General features: G+C 41.4%; 1 protein-coding gene across 1 annotated transcript; it reads left to right on the forward strand.

Annotated features, from left to right (window-relative positions):
- Positions 1–5,179: 5,179 nt before the first annotated feature.
- On the forward strand, positions 5,180–14,744 carry ICOS (inducible T cell costimulator; the record flags this gene model as incomplete). The annotated part of the gene is made up of 5 exons (XM_079538970.1): positions 5,180–5,258; positions 11,518–11,556; positions 12,451–12,789; positions 13,935–14,047; positions 14,655–14,744. The coding sequence occupies 5 exons, from the start codon at positions 5,180–5,182 to the stop codon at positions 14,742–14,744; spliced, it is 660 nt and encodes a 219-aa protein (XP_079395096.1).
- Positions 14,745–15,333: the final 589 nt, after the last annotated feature.

Raw genomic sequence — 15,333 nt, forward strand, 5'->3', positions numbered from 1 at the left:
CATACCTCCTTTAACACGTTTTGCACAACAGAAGTTTCCAGAACTTGCACGGTCGCGCAAGCTGCACGGATCAGAAGTGAGCACACGTTTAAACTTATCAGTTAAGTGCTCTGATTTCAGCAGGGTCGTCAATATAACTAGACTCAGGACTCATTACTGATGGCGCAGTACGGACCAGTACTCGTTCCTAAGACCGCCCTGCTCTGAACGCAGCCCCTCCTCTCAGCAGCCGCTGCGCGGGAACCTGCCTTGCAAGACGGGAGCGCGTGCCGGCAGCGCCCCCGTGCGGCCTCCTGGCTGAGGTGCGAGCCGTTGGCCGGGCTGCGCCTCGAGCCCCCGCCCGGGACACCCCGCCCGCGGCCGCTGCTTTCCGGCCGTGCGAGGCGCCCGAGCCTGGCAGCCGGTCTCCGGGGCGGAGGGCGGGCTGTGAGCCGGGGCTAAACCGCGAGCACGGGCTGTGACGGCTGCGGAGGGGACGTGACCAAAGTCTGACCCAAAAGACTCGAAAGATAGATTTTCAGAACGGAAACAGGCAGCAGCATGGCTGTCCTAAGCCACCTCCGTGTTGCTGATAATCCAAGCCTAGGTTGCGCTGTTTGACCCGTCCTTGCAGTTTTCAGCACACCGTTTGGTTTCTCCCTTGTCTACAAGAATGCATTGCAGCTTCGGGGGCTATCTCTGCAAGGGAGAGCTTCCCGTTGTTATGCTGTCAGTGCAAGCGCAGCAAAAATTTAGCTTTAAAATGTAAGCACACCAGTGCTGAGATAAAAGGCACACCACAAACCCCAGCTACCACTATGGCGTGCAGATCTTTCAGCCCCAGCCCCTTCAAGGCAGCTGACCAGCTAACCACATTACAGGAGTCCCTGCCCCACTGCAAGCTTTGAAACAGTTGGGGTGTGAAAATGTTAAAGAATGTGTTTAATTCACTGCTGTTGCACTCACAGAGGATTAAATTCAAACTCAAGGGCAGAATCACTTTCATGGTCACCCTGCTCAGCTGCAGGTAGCTCTACATGCCTTATAGCACTCTGCACAAGATAAAAACTGTCAAGAGTTCCCAGGTATGCACTTCATTTTCATTTTGCATATTTATTGCCCACTTTGGAGGACCTCCATTCTGAATCCAGGTGTAAGCAGTGCTGGTGACAAAGTCCCAGGCAGCAGCACGTTGGCCCCAAAAGAAGCACAATGGCTTCAGAAGGTATCCTCCTTCCTGATACAGGCTGGCTTAGCAATGGGGATCAGCAGTGCACACGAGCACAGGCTGCCTGCAGCATGTCTATTCTCCTACATACGCATCTCCTGCACACTCAGGCATACAGCACTCCAAGATGCCTGCTGTTTACAGTCCACTTTCCAGAACAGAAGACTGTCACCTTGACAGGACACCTTCCACTACCATCTCAAAGACCTGTAGCCAGGCCACCAGCATATACATGTTGATCTTCACTGGGCCATGCCTACCTATGCTCATGCTCCCAGAGAAGTAATTAGGTACTTTGTTAGGTAGATATGTCCTAGGGGGCACTAGGGCTAGACCCACTAAAGCCCACCAGCTCTTGAGACCAGCTGGAGGGAGTCTTTTGTCTAGATAGCCCTCAGGACCTTCTGCCAGCTAGCACAGAATGAGCCACAGGAACTGAAATGGCAGTGAGACAAATTGCATTTGTCATTTAGCTCCTATTGACTGAATTTACTGCATGTAAATTATTATGGAATCATGTCACAGAATCATACCATGGCTTAGGTTAGAGTGGACTTTAAAGGTCATAGAGCTGCAACCCCCCTGCCATGGGCAGGGCTGTCACCTACCAGATACCAGGTTGCCCAGGATTCCATCCAATCTGGCCTTGAACACCTTCAGAGGTGGACACACACTTTTTTTTCTTCTTTCAACAAGTCTATGACAATGAAATATTCTCAAACACTAACTGAAAGTTAGTGATACATGGGTAACTGAGCTGCTGCCAAGATGCAAGGCCATGCACACACTCAAAGGGGATTTTGCCCCAAGGTCTACTTTGCAGGGAGGTGTCTGCGTGCCCTGGAGCTGAAATAAGTCCTGGTATTTTTCACTAGTGCGTTGCTCACCAGAATATTTCTGTGTGCCCCATGGACATTAGCAGAGGAGGCATCAGAACCAATGAGGGAGCACATGAGCTGCATTGCACGTTGAAACCTGTACATCCTCAGTGACTGCAACTAGTTTACACGCCTAACAGGGAGTGATGCTGATGGGAAGGAGGATTAAAATCATCATAAAAACTTAAAAATAACACAGTGAAAATCATTGCTCTTCTCCCCAGTTATAAGAATAGGAAAGAACAGCAGCGTGGAGGCTTTCTGTTCCAGTGCTGAGGGAATGACCTAGAGTCATGAGAATATAGGCCAGACACTGAAGCATAGGATAAGAAGCAGCAGGAAACAAGATACAATTTGTGTGGCTGTGTCTCCTCACAGTTTCTAATGTGCCACCTGTTTCTCACTGGCATGGCAGTTTCAGAAACAGAAAATGTCTTGACTCTGTAAGAGCTGCTTGGCCACAATTAAAACATCTCAGTTATCTACATTGTTTTCATCTGAAATTCAAAGCATAGCACCATACGAGCTCCTATGAAGACAATTAACTCTACCCCAAACAAATGAAGCACACAAGTTAGAAGTGAGATATGAGAGAAGAAATTTATCACTGAGATAGTAGCTATGAGGGTGAGATCATATATAAAGAATGTAGCCTTGGGAAAGGAGGAGCCACATTCCAGAAAAATTCTTGCACAGGTGTGGAGGGCAGCCTCTGCCTAAGGAGGTGGTGGAGAGAGGCCAGGGACCATGAGGTTAGAAGAGGAAAGAAGTGAGATCTGAGAGGAACGCATGGAGTGAAAATCAAAATGAGGGAAGAAGTGAAATGAGTGAAAATGGAAAAAGGAAGCACGTGTTTGTGACCCAAAGTACTTAGTTGTAGGAAGCGTGTTGTGGAAAAACAGACTGCTAACCCAGGTGGTTAACTGCAACCAACAGTAGTATTTGTCAGAAACGTTTCTAGTTGCAGTCACAGTGTCTATGTGAAGTCGGAAAGCCCTGACAGAGAAGGGAGGCAAAGTTGGAAAGAGTAAAGAGTTTGAAAGGCAACAAAGGATCTCGTTAGTGTGGGACTACAAGGTGAGCATCTCTCACATTCAGCCCTGAATGCTGTGATTTTAGCTTTAGAACAGACACTGAGTGCCCCAAGCTCTGCTGGCTCATCATCAAACACCATCTGAGAAAAAAATATATATTATTGTGATCAGCCTTCAGAGTGCTGCCAAATGTACCCGAAAGGGTACCGTGGGCTGGATCATTTTGAAACAAAGTGAACAAATGCAGCTTGTTTACTGGACATCAGAACTTGCTCCAATTGTTAGCTTTTGCCAGTGAAACTCTGCTGGGAGCTGCTTTCACCCCAGGAAGGAATGTAATTGTCATTTCTGCACTGTTATAACTGTTGAGGTCCCTGAGAAAGAGGGCAGAAGTGAGCTGCACCAGAACAGTGTTTTGGTTTTAAAAAAAAGTCACTATCAAAATAATTTTCCTGGCAAAATGTTAAATTTTGAAGGAAGGCACCATATTTTTGGATCTTAACAACCCTGATTTGTTTCAATTTTTTTTTTACTGAAAAAATAGCTAAAATTTTGCTCAAATGGATATTTTAATCTGCACCTTTACTGGCCCTCCCAGTTGGTGCTATGCTTTGTAGCGACTCAGTCCTTGGTACATTGCCAGCAAGCTCCCCTAGAGATACTGGTGGAGGCACTTCACACATTATTCTCTTCCTCCCTTCACTGTGCATCAGCGGAAGTTCTTTTCATTAATTATCAGTCTCTCTGGCTGCTTGCCTCAGGCTTACTTGAGGGGCAATAAAAGTCCTGTCCCAGGAGAAGGGTCCTCTGCTATTTTAGGATTTCTCATATGTTGTTTTCAGGGATAGGAAAGGTGGTCCTACCTGGCACCTTCCTTGGCAAAGTTAAGAAGTAAGATATATCTCTCTGTATTTTTACCTTTCTTTGAACCTTCAGATATACTACTCTTTAGCTTCAAAATTGAAAGTATACTGCAGAAACTTTCTGTAGCTAGAATTTTTTGAGATTGGTTTCAGAGCCCCAAACTGAAAATTTAGATCAAATCCTGACTTGACCCTGATTTTCATTTAAGAAAAGACAAAGATTTGCAGGTATTTGCAATGATCTGTATGAGCATTACAAAGACACCAACCTCAGGCACCAGAATTACTCTTTTGCGTTTACTAGCGTATGTATGACAGTCAGGAATGCTAAATGCATCTAATTTATTAAACTTCATTTAGAAACTGTTTTTCCAACTTGTTACCTGCCCTAAAATTAGTATTACAAACATAATAAATAGCCAGTTCTAAATGGTTGTGGAATATTTTACCCTAGAGGGTCCTAAAGCATTTCCTGGATACAGATGGATCATATGCGAGAATACAGTGCGTAGCACAAAAGCAGCGAGAGGGAGGGAGAGAAGCTTCTGACCTAAGGCCGTGGGGCAATGAGTTAGCTCTTGTGAAAGTTTCTCAAGTCTGCACAGAGCAAGCCAGAACTTCAGGGTGGAAGTCCGACACAAGCGAGCCTCCAAGATGTCACAGGGATGGCACAGAATGCATCCTTCTTGAGACCCGGCTCTGTTCTTCCACCAAATTCCAGAACCGGGACCAAGAGAAGCCTCCTGCCCTGCTGGATATCAGCTACTATGTGGAGCAGTACCACCAGCTTTGGTGGGGGAAGCCTGGCCACCAACAGCAAGCAAACACACACATACTGTAAGCTAACTTAAGGTAGAAGTCTCTGATCAATGGCTATCTGCAGGAAGTGTGCTGGTGATGACAGCAACATCTATCGTGACAGATTTAACCAGAAGTAACATTTGCGGAAGTGGACATCAAAGGTAATGTAAAAATATCTTTCATCTTCCTGTCTGTGACAGCAAGCCATGAGGTAGGAAAAAAAATAAGCAGTAAACTCCACAGGTGTGGGCGACAGCTAATGCTGACATAGCTGTAACGTAGTCAGGGGTTAAATAAAAAGGTCCTCGATTATCATATAATTTCCCCCATTGCCCACAAACCACTTCCTTTTCTACCCATGAATTCTTCTCCATGTTCACAGCAGACAGAAAGCTGATGCCTCTGTGTCAGGCAAGCATGAAGTCAGTTGCAGTAACTTTCTATCTCTTCTGCTTTCAGTTTGAAGCCTTGTGTGGTAAGTAGTATTTTGGATTATTGGATTTATTCTCCTCGTAGTGATGTTTCTACGAAATATATGCTACCAAGTGAAGGGAGAGAGTAAATGAGATGTGATTGCAAGGGGTTGGAGAAACTGCAATAATTAAGGGAAACAGCTGCAAAAAGACTGCTCTCAACTTTAAGATCTCTAGAGCTGGTAGGAATAGAATTCTTGCTAGCACAGGGTGTTTAGGCTGAAACAAAGAAGTACAGGTTTTCATTGTTCGTATTCTTTAGCTCATCTGCTCAGTGTTATCCTCTAGCTGTTTGGACTGTAGTGATCTAGCCAGCTTCCATTGCTGTGCACAAAGTCTTACAGCAGCATGACAACAAATAGCTTAATAACAAAAGCTAACTTAGTGATATTAATTGCGGCCATGTTCGGGCAGGGAATTTTTGTACTGTGAAAAATGTCTCCTGTATGCAAGAGTGGATGAGATCATTCTGATGCAGGCTTGAAATGTGGAATGACTTAAAAGGAGGTGTAGCACTTCCAAAGCTGTGTTTAAGGGGCAGGGTGACGGTGTTGATCTCGTCCAGCTATAAACATAGATGTTGCAATGTTGCATTGATGTTTGCATTTTGCAAAGTTCAGTGCTTTATCACAGCTATACAATGTAAAATACCAGAGGTCACATTTATCCGCGGCCTCTCTGAAACCTACGTATATCATGGCCAGCATGGCATTATATGTGCTATAAAAAATCAAAAAGTTGGGTTAATTCACAGGGAAGGAAGATTGTAGCAATTATCTCTAAAGGGACATAAGCTGCTGTATTTTCTTCTCTCCGAAAAATTATCTTGAAATCTATTAACTAAAACATCCTCTCAATTTCTCAGGTAGTCAATTTAGCAGCTGTTCTTGACCAACATGTTTCTACATGTGGCTGGAGCCACCTACAATGCAATTTCCTGTAGGAAGAAGTAGGCTGCAATTCTAAGGGTGAAATGATTTTCTGCTTGATACCGGCATTTTCCCTTTCTTTCTTCCTTCCAACACAGAGGATACAAGTTGGGGCAGGGCATAGTAAGAAGAGATGTAGCAGGAAAAAGAGATTGTTTCCAATCTCTTCCAAATGTGATGAATGGCATTTCTCACATTTTTTTCTTTACTGTGCTTTTGGTATAACAAGTACTAATTATTATCGTTATCTGTGAAAACAAAAGAACTGTAAAACATGAGCTTGGTGTAATACATATTAGCACTATACCCTCATTTAGGGAGTGAGTTAGTGTTCTGGAATTGTGGCAGATTTTTGGGAGTAAAAACAGAGTAACTTATGAGGATGTTTATTTGTGTAGTTTTTAGCAAGCTTTACTTCTGATCTGTGGATTTTGATTTCAATGTAAATAGCTCACAGAAGGTGATATATAAGTGTCTATATGTACTGTGTAATTTGGTAACCCAACTGTGACCAAGAAATTGTAAGAGCATGAAGTCTTTTACGTAATGAACACTGGCATCGGGATTTCAGAATATGGAGCTGTAGGACTCCACTGCACATGAGGCTCTTGGCTCTGAAATGTTGTACGCGAGCTTTTGCAGGCCAACATTTGCAAAGCCTTTCCACTGTTTACCCGCAGATCTCTGGCTGTCAGGAGGAAACAATGGTCATTTCTTCAGTCATGTCTGAAATACCACCAGCAATGGCTCCTGTGCTAGCGGTATATTTTATAACCGTTTCCATATTTCACAACAGATCTCATACTATAAAAATAATTCAGATGATAGTTTCTTTGAGTAATTTTGGCTGTTACTAGTTTTGCCCTGAAGCACTGCTTTCCTCTCTTAATCTCTGATTCTCAAATGATAGGAGCATGTTAATTTCAGCTTTATGACTGATTACACTGAATTGATAGTGTTATCTTTCCTTGAAAAGTTAAAAAACTGTAGCTGTATAAAATAAAACAATATACAAACGGTATAAACAAAATTGTAAAAACAGCATGCAGTTCCATTATGTGTTTAGTAATAACATAGCAGAAGTGCTTGTTTTAAAAGCTGAGTCTGCACCATACTTGATCATTTTCAGAGGCAAACACATTCAAGTGAAATTATACTTGTTCTTTTAATCAGATAATTAGCTGTCTGAAAGCTGGGGCAGGTAAAACAAAATGCAAGTAAACCAAGCAAGAATACTCTATTCTATTCTCCTACCCTGAAATTCATGTTTTAAAATTAATCCGTTATGACCAAAATGTACAGAAGATCTTGATGTTTGCAAATAGCATTGGGTCTGCCAAAGGGCAATGAGAAAGCTCAAAGTCCCATTAAAATGAAAACAACCTGCCTTTTGGTGGCTTCTGTGTCCAAGCACCATTACCACAGAAATTTCAAAGCTTCTGCCGAAGTATTTTCCATGGCAGTAAAGATGAAAGTAAGTAAGTCTATTAAAGCAAATGAGATGGACATATCTGTTATCCAGGTAACCTCTTATAGAAATTTACATGACTGTAAATATGCAAGTGTGTATGTGGGTGCATATGCACATATGCACACGCTTTCATAGTTTAATGTAACAAGGCGTTACTCTCATATACATGTTCATCCTCTGGATTCATTTGACCACATGATCTGCTTTACATGAGGTGAGCTAGGAACAGCTCTACACAACACCAGTGTGACACTTCTATAATATCAATGAAAGATTTGTTTCTTCTTATCTCAAATTCCTTGTTGTGGTTTAACCCTGCAGGTGGCTCAGCACCACAGTTGTTCGTTCACTCCCCCTCCCCTTCCCCCCCCCCTTCCCAGTGAGACTGGGGGGAGAATCAGGGAAAAAAAGCCAGAACTCATGGGTTGAGATAAAACTAATTACTAAGATAGAGAAAAGGAAAAGGATAATAGTTATGAGTATATATCTACGTGTGAGTGCATATAACAAATGGTGCACAAGTGATTGTCGCCACCATCTGACTGATGCCCAGCTAGCCCCTTGAGCAGCAGAAGAGAACCAGATAAACTCCCACCTCCTTCAGAACTCTTTCTGCACGATGTCATATGGTGTGGAATATCCCTTTGGACAGCTTGAGTCAACTGTCCTAATTCCGTTTCCCCCCAACTCCTTGGACCCTTCTCAGAGAATGTACAGCATTCTCTGCTCTGCACAGCAATGCTTAGCAGCAGCTATGAACACCGGTGTGTTAACAACATTGTTTTTCTCCCAGAATTAAAAACATAGTGCCGTACCAAACTCTCTGAAGAAAACAATTTCATCCCAGCTGAAGCTAAGACATTCCTTGTATTACAATTGAATCTGTTGTTTTATGAAAAATAAATGGCCAAATGCAAGTAGTTTTACTACTGAGCAGTGAGGTTCTTTCTGTTCATTTTCAACTATAACATGATGTAGTATTTTATTCACTTTTTTTTTTTTTTAAATATCTGGGGGGTGTTATGAATAAATCCCTCAATGTTACTGTACATTTCAACCTCCATGTCCTATCCTCCATTCCCCTAAATGTACATTTACTCTGATAGTGGCTTGACAAATGACATTGCAAAAGTGTCTGGCCATTACCCACGGGGTCCACAGGATTACCCTAGGAATGAACCGATATAAATGAGCACAGGAGAATGACAGTCAGCTGTTGGAAGGGGGAATAAGCTACATTTTAGTATGCAGAGAGGGAGAGAATTCACATCAAGACTGATGCAGAATAGCTAGTGAGGTGGAAATTCATATCAAACCTCACTTGTTGTGTTTATCCATGTAGATAATTTTGTGTTTTAATCTCAGGCACTGCTAATCTCATTTTAAAATGTGCTGCCTGTATACTATGCTAAACACACTCTTCTGTATGGACAGTTGTTTCAGAAGAATACTAATTGCATCACATTTTCCAGAATGCTCAATCACAGAAATACATTACTGAGATTTTCTTGAAAATAGCCAGTTACAGCTTCTGGGCCTGAGAGGATGCAAGATGATCTTTCAGCTTGCCGCAAGGTCACATGAACTCACCTCTCCCTGCCCTTTTCCATTAAAAACAAGGATTAAAACCACAGTCTCTAACAAAGATTTCAAACCACCCAGTATGAAAAAGCAATTTCATTAGCCAACAGCAGAATTAAACTGTTCTGAGGCAATCAGAGGAATGAAATTCCAAGCTGTTGCTGTGAGCAGAGTATTTGGAGGCCTGTGGTACTGCTGGACTCTAACTGCCTAGCCCTGGATCAGCACCTGCTCCCTCTCCCTCTGCTTCTGCTTCTCTCTCCCTCTCCTTCTCAACTTTCCCTCTCCCCTTCAACTCTCCCTCTCCCTCTCCTTCTCCTCTAGCAGTGGTAAACGCAGAAGCCTCAGTGGTATCTGGCCAGCTTACACACACACCGCGCTCTCTGCTTCTGCTGTATCAATCCACTTTCTGCTTTCTTTCTGCACCTGAATACTTAGTCTGTTGTTGGACCTAATTTTAAAGGTATGTATTATCAAACTACAGTACACTGAAACTACATAGTGTTTTAAAACACCTTCATTTCAAATGTTGTTCTCATAGCAGCTGTTTTCTTTCCCTACTCAATATACAAGTCACTGAGAGCTGTTTCCTTCTTTGACCTTTGCTCCTAGCATGTCAGGCTGTATACTACTCTGAGGGCTTAAACGGTCTGTATCTGGGCCTTAATTGTGTTTTGGCCTATGTTTCAGTGCTGTTTGACAAGTTGTGTGCTTTTTCCATCTTATCTTCATGCTAGCAGTACGAGTTACCTTGTCTGTTATCACACATTTAAGTCCTGAAAGAGGTACAGATATTGCTGTTTGGTACAGGGTCGCAGGCTGTGCACTGTAAGCCAGGGAAGAAAGTGATAACTGGGAAGAGAGCAAATCAATCAAAAAGGGATAACAGTTCGTATTGCTTTCCAACTGCACACCAAAAAGCATCTTCCAGAAATCCATTATCTTTGCATCGCAATAAAAATATTTTAAACACCCATTCTTTGCAATGTCCTTGCCAGTGGTGATAATAAGAAAGCAAGAATTCAAAGCAGAAAAAAGCATGGACACTAAAGGATTAGCACAGTTCAGAAAGAGAATTGAGAACGTATGACAGTGCATGCATGACAGTAATCTTCTGTCCCTGTGCATATGCAGGCTGGATGTCTTAGATTACAGATGTCTTGGGAAAAGGATTATTTATGCTGTGTAATCAGTGCAATACCCAGTACAGCAGTAAAATGCTGCTGTGTGGACCTAGACTACCATGCAGCAGTAACAAGAATATGATAGTGTATCAAAATCTTTATATGCAAGTATTTGCCCACTATTTCCCTAGCATGATAAAATCCTAATGTAAAGTGTATTTCAATCTAAGCAACTTCTGAAGAACTTAAACAACCAGAAGACAGGAAAAGCAGACATGAGTTTCACAAGCTTACACCTGTCTGTGTATGACACAAAGCTCTAGTTTTATAGCATTGTGAAAAAGTCTAAATAAAATGCTGCTAGGCTCTGCTATGCCTACCACTGACAAACAACGTATTTCATACTAGTGTATGTCACCAATACAGACAGAAAATTCTCAGTGTTTCCACGGTGGATGGTGATGCAGGCAAAAAAAGTCCAGAATAATTACTAAAAGTGTGCCATGCCTGAGCATGATGGACTGAATGCAGCTTGATAATCGTGAGTGAAATAAGTTTTCTGTTGAAAAAAGAACAAAGCTCTATGCACTGCTTGGACATTTTCTTGCTGTTTATCTTGTAGCACCTTCCGAATAGGTATTCATCCAGCATGTGCCACAAGGTGTTTTGATGCAGTGTTGAGGTGCGGGGGAAACAGAAAAAACATACAATGAAGTGGGAAGTCACTAAGATCTGGAAACAAAATGTAATGTAAGCTTATTGGCAATGCTGGATTTGTGAGAAAACAACAGTATGCTTTTTAATTTTGGGTGGATTTCCTCAGTATCTTTGGGGAAATTTTACTCTCATCTCAGTTATGATTTGTTAAGTACACCTATTGCTTCTACAGAAGTGTTTTATGAATTTCTAAGTGTTACATATGTTACCAATATTAATTCCTGCTCAACTCATTTTTTTTCTACACTAATTTTTACACTTGGAGATTTTATTGTACCATGGGATTTTACAAAGTAGCATTGAGACAAGATCAGATAGGCTTATGACACAGGTATGAACACTAGAATATAACTTTGGTATCTTAATATTGAACAGCTCAGCCTTTGTTCCTGCATCTCTCTTCTTGAATTTTAAGAAGGCAACAATTTTTATTTTTCAGGAGCTGATACCTGCTCATCAAGATTGTGCAAAAATATAGGTAAGACATTTGCATAATTTGGTTTATGGGTTAAGTGCCTTTCTAGGCCAGAAAATACTGCCCTCAAAGAAGTAGATTGTCTTTTTTTCAATTTCAATTTTTTTTTTCTGACAGTATTCCTATGCTACTGATTGTTGGCTTTACAAAAGTGAGATATCAAGAGGTCCTCAATTAGTTCATTTTTTCTTTTCCAAGAAAATCAAATTAGAAACATTTTGCAGAATTAGAGGGTTGCACAACATGTGTCAATGTTTTCTGACAATGTTTTTGAGAAGGTCAAATATGATTTTTGAATTGCGTGTGAATGTAAGCACACAATCATATTTGTCCTCTATTTCTCTCATCATGTTGGTGATAAATGTCGTATAGCCATCTAAGAAAATGTGTTTAAACCATATCTCAAAAGGAAAACCTTGTGGTCAAGGCATCATATGTAGAATTTTGGGGTTCAAATCCTATTTCACATTTTCGGCTACAGCATTAGGGTTCTGATTACGAACCCTAAACCAGAAAAAATTATCATCATCTTCATCTTGTCTTGTTTTATCTACAAATAGGACAAATAGGACTATATATTATATGACCATGCATTCTTTGGTTGAAGGAGACCTTTAAACATTATTAAATAAGTCACTGACCCAGTGCTTGTCCAGCCTTATAGCAAATAGTAGTCCAGCTGTTAATCTCATTTATTTTCTCAGTAGTATATGACATGACCTGAATGATGCACTGGTATCTCATGATATGGGCTGCTTTGCAAAACCAGATTGTTCTGAGTACTTTAAGCTCCTATCAGATGGTTCACTTGCTTTGTTTTAATGAGTTTCTTAACATCTTTGAGAATTTCTTTGTTGCTGTTTGAGTGATTGCACTTAACTTTTCTCATCTTTTCAGATAAACTTCAGGTCGTGGACCCCCAGGGGATAGTAAAATTTGAAAATGGAAACTTCAAGTTAATATTCCAAAATCCCAAAAATGTGAATGAGTTCAGCATGACCCTCCTCAGAGGGCATGAAAGGAAGGCAATCTGTGCACTCCATGTGAGTAAGAATAAAGCTGTCCCAAAGAGTAACGTTACCTACTGCCAGGCAGAGCATTCAAATAGCAGCACCACCTTCATTCTGACAAATCTGGACAGAAAGCACATCGACACCTACACCTGCTGCCTGGAGAGTTTATTACCCCCCCCTTACATAGACTGCCACTTGAAGGAAACCTATTTGTACATCCAAGGTAAGTTTACTTTCCTTCTCCCCTCACTTCAGTTCCCTGATGAGTAGACAATAAGCATAGCTTAGTGAAAGCAGCAGTGAAATATGTGACTAAAGTTTGCACAGACAGTTTCAAGAGAACGGAGAATACTCAGTAAGGAACTGGTGGCAGTGGAGCAGTATTGATTGAGAGCTCAACAGGACCTCCTTGTACTTATTTGTCCTACTTGGCAGGTTTGCAACCTATGCTGAGTTCTGCATGTTGTTGGGGACGCCAAAGTTACATAGAAAAGGACTTGGACTAACTCCAGGAGACTTACTACACATACATTAATTCTGAATGACCTTTCATTTGGTGGCTCTTTAGTATATTAAGTTGAAACAGTTAATAGATTTTTTTTGTTGTTTTTTTTTTTTTTCTCCTCTTCTTGGTTCTCCATATAGATGAATAGCAGTTCTGTACTGTCTGCTGTCCTTCCCTCTCCATCATTTCCCATTTCTCAACATCATGTATAAACAAAGACAGAAGCTGAAATACTGAGGCTAATATCATGTGGTTGGGTCAAATGATCTGCTATCCCCCTCTGCACTTAAAACACATTGATCTCAGAATTAAGCTGTGACATCCTTTTTTTTGTCAGCAGTGTTTCCCAATGCTGTCAATTCCTGTTTGTCCTCATAGATGGGCACTCGTAGCTATTGCTGCTTGTTTCATGTCCTATTGTATTTTCTCCCAGACCTGAGCAAGGTTCATCTTCTGCTCCCCAGTTTGCCTTTCTATCCAAACATGAATATCAAAGGCCCCTCTTCTTTGGAGCAGGCCACCTTTTATATCACCCGTCTTTCTTTCTGAATAACCTTGTTCACTTTTCCAAACCTGAAATACCATCACATTCTAAAGACTGCCTTGGTTTCTTTTCAATCTACTCTTTCAGCCTTCTGCACCAACAGTTAGGGTTTCACCTCTCTTTCTGGAAAACAACAGCGTTCTTTTTCCTGCTGTACAGTTTTCCAAGGCAGCTTTTTAACTCAGGGAAATCCTCCAGACACGCTTTGTATGTTTCATCAGATATGAAAGAAAGAAGGGGGAATAATTTGAAAAGTCATCTATAGGAGAAAAAATGGTGCTGATTTTCAACAATGACTTATTTGCTGCTTTATCTCCAGATAAGGAAGACTGCTTTTCACAAGGAATCATGTCATGGATAATTACTGGCCTGACTGCATTTGCCCTGATTTCATGTGTCTGCTGTGTAGTAGCCTATCGTTTAAGGAACAAGGTAAGGAAGTCCATAAGATTCTGCACAACCCTCCTTCATTGAGGTCATGGATAGGGAACTTCATTTGATAAGATTTAGGGAGTGGGACAGGCACATACTCAGCGAGTGATATATTTTTTGACAGAGATGCAGTTGTTAATTTACCACTGGAATTCAGTCACAGATGACAGCAGCTCAGATTTAATTTTTCTGAGACAGAATTGTCTATTGATTTAAGGGTTGGGAATCATAGAAAAGAGGAAAAAAGCTGCACAGATCAGCAGAATTACTTTGGTAAGCAATTCACCTGACTGTTTTCTTCAAGGAGGGAAAACAAATCATCAGTGGAGCAATTCCAGCTGTTCTGGAGCAAAACCATTAAAACAAAGAACCAGTCAGCTCAGGAAAGAAAGGAGATCAGGGACATTAGTCATTTTTCTGGATGGTGTATGTTTTTCATTTTTAGTTTGTTCTATTCCAAGTTTTCTACCTTGATGCCTGTCTATTCAGGTTTTAATATTTCCACTGAAAACAGTCAGATTAACTGCCCTCTTTAAAGAACAACAGCAGGAGTGGTGGAGGTTAGTGGCCACAAATTAAATTTATGGCATTTTCTGTCCGTTTGCAGAATCAGCAGTGTGAATCCAGCTCCCATGAATACAACAGTGAATACATGCCCATGGCAGCAGTGAATGCAGCTAAAAAACCAAGAATCTGAGGTGAGGTTGTATTAAGCCTACAAGTGCCTCCACTTTGCTTGTATCTGTTGCAAAATTTTCTCTGGGAAGGAAAGAACAGCTGGCTGTGTCTCCCATTGATTCAGGCGGGTAGAAGGGTGGGAAGGGTTGGCACAGTACCTTGTTAATGTAGTTTTTGCTGCCGTGTAGCAGGAAAGGGAAAAAAAAACCAAAATCTTTGGGAAGCTTTTGAATCAGAATGGTGGGCTGGTTCCTAGAAATGCAACTGCTTCACATCACTGCACAGTAATGATCTTATGCATGAGGAAGGGATGTATACTCTTCCATTCAGATTATTCAAATACTGTGCGATAGCCAAGATCTCTCTGAGGAAGTGATTTGCTAAGATTTGCTCAGGGTTACTGGTTGGGAGCAAATAATCAGTAAGGAATGAGTAATTTATTAACTATTCAAACACTTGCCAGTAGCCAGAAACAGTTTGGATAGAGAGCAGAAGCAGAGGTTGGACTGATTCAAATATACATAGGTTGCACGTAACTTATTCTCCACTTCTCTTCCAGGTTTAAGTTGTTTATGGCACAGAAATTTTGGCAGCAGAAGTTTCTAGCT

This window comes from Tetrao urogallus, assembly GCF_951394365.1.
Source record: "Tetrao urogallus genome assembly, chromosome: 8".
Classification (NCBI taxonomy): domain Eukaryota; kingdom Metazoa; phylum Chordata; class Aves; order Galliformes; family Phasianidae; genus Tetrao; species Tetrao urogallus.